The following is a 7,444-nucleotide window of genomic DNA, read 5'->3' as shown; positions in this document are numbered from 1 at the left end:
AGAGGGGCGCGGTGGGGGGGGGGGGGCGGGTGGGGGGTCCCCACTGTTCTGGAGCCCAGCCCAGAGGACCCCCAGGCCAGGTGCCTGTGACCGCCGGAGCCCCTTCCCTCTGACTTCTCATTGGTACGCTGCTTGGGACCTCGCAACAGCCCCAGGGGCCACCAGGGCGGGTGGGGCTTGTTGTCCCCGTTCGACGGATGAGGAAAGCGAGGGCCCGGCCTGCCGGGGAGGTTTCAGGCTGAGCCGGGTCACCTCTGCGGCTGGGTGGTGTTGCTGACTCTCGGTCCGAGACTTTTTTTTCCGGCGCAGGGAACTGTCGCCGCCTCGTTGGGCGCGCGCGCCCGTGCCTGTGCGTGACCCTGGGATGTGCGACCTGAGGGATGCGTGCGTGCGCACCTGTGTGTTGGGGGGGCTCCGTCTCCCGGAGGCTTATGGCTTCGGCTTCGCACGTCCGTGCGACGCCAAGGGGTCTCGGGTGTGCGTCTTTGTCTGTGTCGCTGGTGGGAGTCCGTGTAGGTGTGAGGGCGGGGGAGAGGTCATCGCGTGTCCCGGAACGTGCGCGTATGAGAGAGAGAGGTAGCTCACATGCGAGTGCGTGCATTCACACTGCCTCCTGCCTGCCACCACCACGTGTCCCTCACACACCTCCATCCATTCCACCACCTCCAGTCCCAGAGTGGAGCCACTGGAATGGCAGGGGGGGTGGCAGTGCTGGGCCCAGGCGGGTCAGTGGCACTGGCGAGAGTGGAGCCAGGGCTGAGCCTGAGAAGGTAAACACAGGACCCCCTTCGTCTGTTCGCTTCCGTCACCCAGCTCGGATCCCGGTGGCCCGGGGTCCCTGCCAGCTCCGAGAGCGAGCGAGCGAGCAGCGGTGTCCCCCCTGCCCCAGGCCCCACCCTCACCCCAAGCTGGAAGGGACAGACCAGAGAACGAGGGACCGGGGAGCGCCTGGGCGTGGAGTCAGGGGGGTTACACGCGTGTGCAAGCATGTCTGCGTGTGAGCCCAAGATCAAAGAGCAGCCCCGAGGTGACCCGGCGGCGGCGGCAGCAGTGGCGGAAGGCAGCTGGCTGGCAGGGAACGCCAAGCCGCCAAGCAGAGTGGAGTCAGGGAGGCCACAGCTGGGAGCCTCCCACCCACCCAGACCAGCCAAGTTGGGGGCCGCCACAGGGTCAGGAACACCTGCCACCAGGGGCCAGGCCCAGCCCAGCTCCTGAGCCCAGAGTCCGGGCAGTGGGTCCTCAGGGCTCTGACTCCCCCAGGAGCTCCTAGAGGCTCACAGGCTTCTCTGCGCCAACTTCCCCAACTCCCAGACCCTCCCCAAGAGCTGTCTGCCTCCAGCCTCTAGTTCAAAGAGCTCAGCGGTTAGTTTCTTCTTTTTTATTAACGTTATATATAAAGATGGGTCCAGTAAGAAAGCAGAAGGGAGAAGGCTGGGAGGGAGTGGGTGTTGGCTTCGTTCCCGTCCCCCTAGGGTGGGACTCTGAGACCTACCAAGTGTCTCCTTGCTCCTGTACCTCCCACCAAACCCCAATCCAGCCGGAGCCCACATCCCTGTTTCTCTCTGCTCACAACGCACAGGCAGGTACGTCCAGGAGGCAAGGGCCACATAAATAGGAAACCACAGTAGGGAGGAGGCTGCTTCTCTCTGTTGTTCTTAAAAAAAAAAAAAAAATACATACTGTATATATAGCTACAGTCCTCCACCTCCCCTTTTCTTCGACGTTTGACCACATCAGGGTGGAGGAAGGTTAGCTCTGGGGGGGACGTCTGGGCCAAGGAGGGGTAGTGCTACCAGCCCTCCAGACAGCCACCCCCCCACCCCTAAAGGCACGGAGCCGTAACCCTGCCCTCTCTCTCCGCGCGCCTCACACACCGTTCTCCATCTGCGGGAGCAATCTGCTTCCAAAGCCACCGGAAAGGGGATGTTTCGGGGGGTCTGTCTTGCCTGGTAGGTTTCCTTGGAGATTTGGGGCTTGGCGCCCAAACTGCCAACTTACTGGAGGAGAGGAAGAGGTGGGTGGGGGTGGGGCAGGGCAGAGGTGCCCATGCAGGGGAGATTGGTCCTATCTGTTAACAATGCCCTTTGTTTTCCTAGTTTTCAACAGCTTTTAAAACCAAAGTTGTGCAAAGTCCTGTACACGGAAGAAGAAGTGGGTCCTTAGGAAAGACACCTGAGACCCACCACCCCTCTCTGACCAGAGGGGGAGAGAGGAGAGAGACGGCTCCTTGGGCTCTTCCCTCTAAAGCCACAAATATTAAAAGATACCCTCACTTGGGGGGGGGTTTCTTTGGTTTAACCCTCAAATCTGAAACGAGGGCTAGAAGTGCGGGCTGGGGGTTGACATCCCCACCCTGAGTCCTGGTCACCATGTCCAATGTCTTTTTGGCAGAAGGGATTGCTTAGGAAGTGGGGAGCCACAGGTGGCTTAGTGACTTAGGAGGAACCAGGCCTAGCAGGTCCCGGGATCCATGGTGCCTGGTGCCCCAGCCCAGGCCTGACCTGCAAATGCTGCACAGTGTCCCCGGTCCCCGAGTTCTCCAGTCTGCGGAATGAGCTCTAAGTTTTAGAAGCTGGAAGGTGACGGGCCATGAAGAGCCAATCCAGGCTCCCGGAGCGGAAGCTGTCCCAGCTGGAGGGGAGCGCCCCAACGTCTGGAGGGGCACCCCGGTGTCTAGGCAAGGGGGAGGGAGGTTCAGGGGACATCCTTGGTCCATGCAAATTTCATCTGGAAGCTCTTGGATCTCTGGAGGAAGGGGCAAGGGAAGGGGGAAAGGGGTGCCCTTTCCCCTGTGCTCCTCGATGATTCCTGAGTGTCGGCTAGGACAGAGGCGCCTTCTGCCTGGTCCCGGGTCCTTCGTGGGAGGTTCAGGTCAGGTGGGGTGCTCAGTACACAGCCCCAGGGTTGGGCGGGGGCCCGGGGGAGGCGTGATGCAGGGCGGCCGGCTGAGACGGCTGCTGCTGTAAGTGGGGTCCACTCAGGTTCTGTGCGTGGTACCAGGAGTTGGTGGGGTCGTCCAGATAGCTTGGGGAGGCACTGTAGGGGAGCGGCGGGGGCAGCTGGCTTCGGGCAGGGGCTGGAGTGGAGTGGGAGGAGGTGTCCCAGAGGGCAGGTGACGGGGGTGAGTTGCAGGCCATGGAATCACTGTTGTTGGGACTATGCTCCAAGGGCACCTCCCCGTTCTTATACAGCTTCTTGAATTTGGAGCGGCGGTTCTGGAACCAAATCTTCACCTGCATGGGAGGGGAATGGCAAAAAAAAAAAAAAAAAAAAAAAAAAAAAAAAAAAAAGAGGGGGAGCTAGTTAGCCTCTCAGAACGCTTAGTGAAAACCCCAAAGGGCCCCAGCCTAGAAAAGGCAAGTCCAGCACCCAGCACCCCACCTTACACAAGACCCTGGCAAAACCTAGGTGTCCTGACTCCCCGACCCAGTACCTTTTCTCGATCTGTCAGGGCAGGGGAGGGGGCGGTGGGGGGGGGGGACTGCAGTTAGGAACATCCTGCACATGGGTCCAAATTTCTCTCCACCACCTATTAAGTGTGTGACCTTGGGCAAATCCCTGGACCTTTCTGATTCTTGCCTTCCCCATCTGCAACATGGGGATGACAGCCCTTACTTCCTAGGGTCACCAGGAGGCTCAGATAAGTTACGATGGGCAGTTGGTGGCATTTTGTTCACATGAGAAACCCATAAGCAGAGGCACACAGGTACCCAGAGACAAACCCACACCCACATAAGCATTTCCATGTGCAGGAATGTACCCACTCACAGCTTCACACTCAGACACCAGATTACAAAGATACACACACACACACACACACATGCGCACGCGCCCGCACAGATGCACCCAGATAAATGCCCCATGAACACGAGCGCCCGCATTCACACACTCAGGCCTGGACGAGCCCTCAGGGGCTGGCTAATGGGGGTGACCTGGGGACTCAGGAGCAGGTGAGCCATGATTCTCTAAATTTCCCTTGGGGTATCTCCCCCTCCCCCTGCTGCTCCCCACCCCGTGACTGATACAAACAATGAATCAGCTCCTCACTGGGTGACCCAGATTCCCAGCGGACAGGGCCCCACGCAGCCAGCCGCCCGCAGTAACCCAGGCCCGCCTGTCAACACCTGTAGGGAGCCAGGCATCCACCAGCCACTCCGCCCCTGAGCAGCGACAGGCTGCTGGGGGCTTTAGGATCAGGCTGGGGGTAGGGGTGGAGCTCACCTTTGCGTTCCTATCCCCCTTTGGTGGGGAACCTCCCTTCCTGGCTTTGGGGCAGAGGAAGGGGTGAAGCATTTAGATGCCGAACATGAATGGGGTGTTTTGAGACAAGTGCACATTTTTGTATGTGCACTCACCAGTGTGCACAGTCATGTACACGTGTCCCTCCATCTGTAAACACACTGCCCCCTCCTTATGCGACCACTCCCCTGCGCACCCAGACCCGTTAGCACGTGTGCAAATATTCATGCATATACACATATACGTCCACTGCTACACACACATGCCTGGCCTGGGGGTGGGGGAAGACACGAAAGGGACTCCTATTAAGTGAGTGACAGGCACTGCGTGGGAGCTGGGGAGTCTGGAGCAAGGGGAGGAAACTTCTCCCGGTGGCAGACACACACGGTTGCACAGGTTCACAAATATGCACGCCTGTACACGTTTTAATGCAGAGACTTCCGACAGCCGCTGAGACTTGGCATGGGGGAGGGGTGGCCTTCCATCTACAGGCCAGGGTTTCGAGGGCCTGCAGGGGATTTCAAAGGCCAGACAGGTTCAGCGGCGCCTACCCGCCCCCCCCATCCCCGGCGTCCTGCGCGGGGCCCCACCGAGCACCCCCCCCTCCCCCCCTTCCCCCGTCCTTGCTCGCCCGACACTGACCTGTGTCTGCGTGAGGCCCAGCTGCGCGGCCAGCTCCGCGCGTTCGGGCAGCGCCAGATACTGGGCCTTCTGGAAGCGGCGCTGCAGGGCGGCCAGCTGGTAGCTGGAGTAGATGGTGCGGGGCTTGCGGACCTTCTTGGGCTTCCCGTTCACCATGCGCACCTCGGCTTCCGGCTCCTCCTTCACGGACACTGCGGGCAACGCACCGGGAGGGGGGCGGCTCAGCCTGGGCCTGCGCGCCCCCGCGCCCCCGCGCCCCCGCGCCCCCCGACGCGCTCCGGGTTTCCCGGCCGCGCGCGCTCCGCCGCCCGCGCCCCGACAGGCGGCGACCGAGCCGGAGCCGGAGCCGAGGCCGGAGCGGAGCCGGAGCCGGCGGCCGCCCACGACGCGCGCTCCCAGCTCGCAGCTCCGCGCCCGGCCCCCGGAGCGCGGTCCCCGGCGCCGGCCACCCGGGCGAGGACGGGCCGCGGCTTCGCTCCGACGCCTTCCCGGCTCGCCACCCGCCTGCTGGCCGCCTCCTTCTCGCCCCCACCTTGCCCTCGGTCACCTCTCTAGCTCTTTCCCTCCGTTCTTCCTCCCCCCTCCCCCCTGCCTTTTTTTTTTTTAACTTTTTAAATTTTAGAATAATTTTAGATTCTCAGAAAAGTGGCAAGCATAGTACGGATTCTCTGTTCCTTCCTTCCCTCCTTTTTTTTTTTTCTTGTCCCTTCCTCTGCTCCTTTCCCTCACTCCACGTTTCTCTTCTGCTGTTTCTCCACCTTTCTCTTTTTCCGCTTTCCCACTTCTCAGGCTCTGCTTTCTGGGGTGTGTGTGTGTGTCTGTCTGTCTGTCTGTCTCTCTCCATGTCCCCCTTACCATTCCCCCTCTCCCGGCCCATATCCAGACGGCCCCTGGAGCTTCGAGTCCCCGCTGCCTACCCCCAAGCCTTCGGAATCTGATGGAAAAGCTGAAGTGCTTGCAAAAGCACCCGATTCGGAGGTCCCCTGACACCCCACGCTCTTCCCCTTCCTCCCCTAACTGGCCCCATCCTCCCTGAGACCGCGGTGCACAGCTTCGGGACTGGAGGGTCATCTGTCCCCTCTGGGGGTCTTCTAGCCCACCTTGTCTAACTTTATACAGCACTTTTTTTTTTTTTTTTTAAAACCCTCGACGTTTCCCTAGATGTGGGCTTCAATTCCCCGCCTTTCTCTCCCTGGGGGAACCCTCCAAGGTCTCACCTGGATCCTGGGCGGGCAGTGGCTGCTCCCGGTACGCCCCGTATTGCCGGTAGGAGGCTCCATAAGTATATTCCGACTTGGGCGAGTAAGCGCCCGTGCCCGCAAGCCCGTTGAGATTGAACTGGTGGTGGTAGGTGTAGGGGTTCACGGTCTGGCCGTAGGGCTGGCCCGAGTAGTAGTCGTGCTGGGGAGCGCTGTAGTAGCCCAGATCAGTGACAGAGGACTCGGGCAGGGTGGGCGAGTCCTTGGAGCCTGCATGGCAGCTTAGCGAGCTGGAGATGTCGGTGAGGATGCTGCTGAGCTTGCGATCGAAGGAGCCACTCATCCTGGCGGGCGCCGCGAGTCCTGGGGCTGGCCTGGGCCGCCGAGCCGAAGCCGGCAGGGGCGCGGAGGAGGCGCAGGAGACGAGGCCGGGGTGTGCGTTGGAGAGCCGAGGGGAGGGCCCGCAGGGTCTCGGGGGAGGGGAGGTCGAGGGGCGCCTAGACCATGGCAGGCCTTCGGGCGGTCGCTGCGCGCCTCTCGTCGCGTCCCAAGCCACAGTCAAATGCTGCCAGCTCCGCCCGGCCAGCCGGTTATAGACTCAATAGTGGAGTCTCGGAGGGAGGCTCCAGCGCTCTGATTGGCTGCAAGTCTTGCCTTCGAGGCAAAACATGCTCTTGCGCTCTTTCGTTCTCTTTCTCTCCTCTCTCCCCCCCATTCTTTGTTGTTACACACACACACACACACACCCCTTGTTCCCCCTCCTGTGGCTCCCGCCCCCAGTCCAGATAACTCCCAGCGTCTCTGAAGGAAGGAGTTGGGGGGAAGAGTGTCTCTGCCGGGCCCCCAGGATTTGTCAGTCTGTCTGTCTCCCTGGCTGCGGCTGGGAGGTGGGCTCAGGTGCGATGGGGAGGCAGGGGAATTTGGCTATTGGGTGTTCGCGGTGGGGGGTGGGGGGAGGTGGTCCAAGGTGGTGTGTGTGTGTGTGTACCCTGTGCAAATGACAGGCAGACAAATGTGCCCAGCGTGGGAAGGCCCCAGGGTTCTGGAAAATATTTTAATTTCTTTTAAAATCAGAAGAAAAGGGGAAGACATTTTAGGTTGAGGAAAATGTTTCAGTGTATGAGATTAATATATTCACAGCAGTGCAATCATAAAACGTAATCTTGAATGTCTTTATAGAGGAAGGGGCCCATCAGGGAAAAGTGCCACGGGCCTGTGAAAGTCCTAATGGGGCCCAGAGAGGGTCCTGTTTTGGGGGCGGGGGCAGGGGTGTGTGGATTTAGGGGCTTAGGCAGCGGTTGGAGGTGCATAACGTGCCCGTGGTGCAGCTTCAGAAATGGCCCAGGCTTGCTAGAGGGAGCAGA

General features: G+C 60.6%; 1 protein-coding gene across 1 annotated transcript; it reads right to left on the bottom strand.

Moving 5' to 3' along the window:
- Positions 1-1,363: 1,363 nt before the first annotated feature.
- Positions 1,364-6,689, bottom strand: DLX3 (distal-less homeobox 3). The gene is made up of 3 exons (XM_043584116.1): positions 6,099-6,689; positions 4,882-5,072; positions 1,364-3,233 (listed from the first exon to the last, which is right to left on the bottom strand). Exons 1-3 carry the CDS (start codon positions 6,421-6,423, stop codon positions 2,886-2,888), a joined length of 864 nt encoding a protein of 287 aa, XP_043440051.1. The 5' UTR covers positions 6,424-6,689; the 3' UTR covers positions 1,364-2,885.
- Positions 6,690-7,444: the final 755 nt, after the last annotated feature.

The sequence above is a fragment of the Prionailurus bengalensis genome, chromosome E1, assembly GCF_016509475.1.
Source record: "Prionailurus bengalensis isolate Pbe53 chromosome E1, Fcat_Pben_1.1_paternal_pri, whole genome shotgun sequence".
NCBI classification, from domain to species: Eukaryota; Metazoa; Chordata; class Mammalia; order Carnivora; family Felidae; genus Prionailurus; species Prionailurus bengalensis.
The sequence above is the reverse complement of the archived record's forward strand: the minus strand, read 5'-3'. Positions and strand labels throughout refer to the sequence as shown.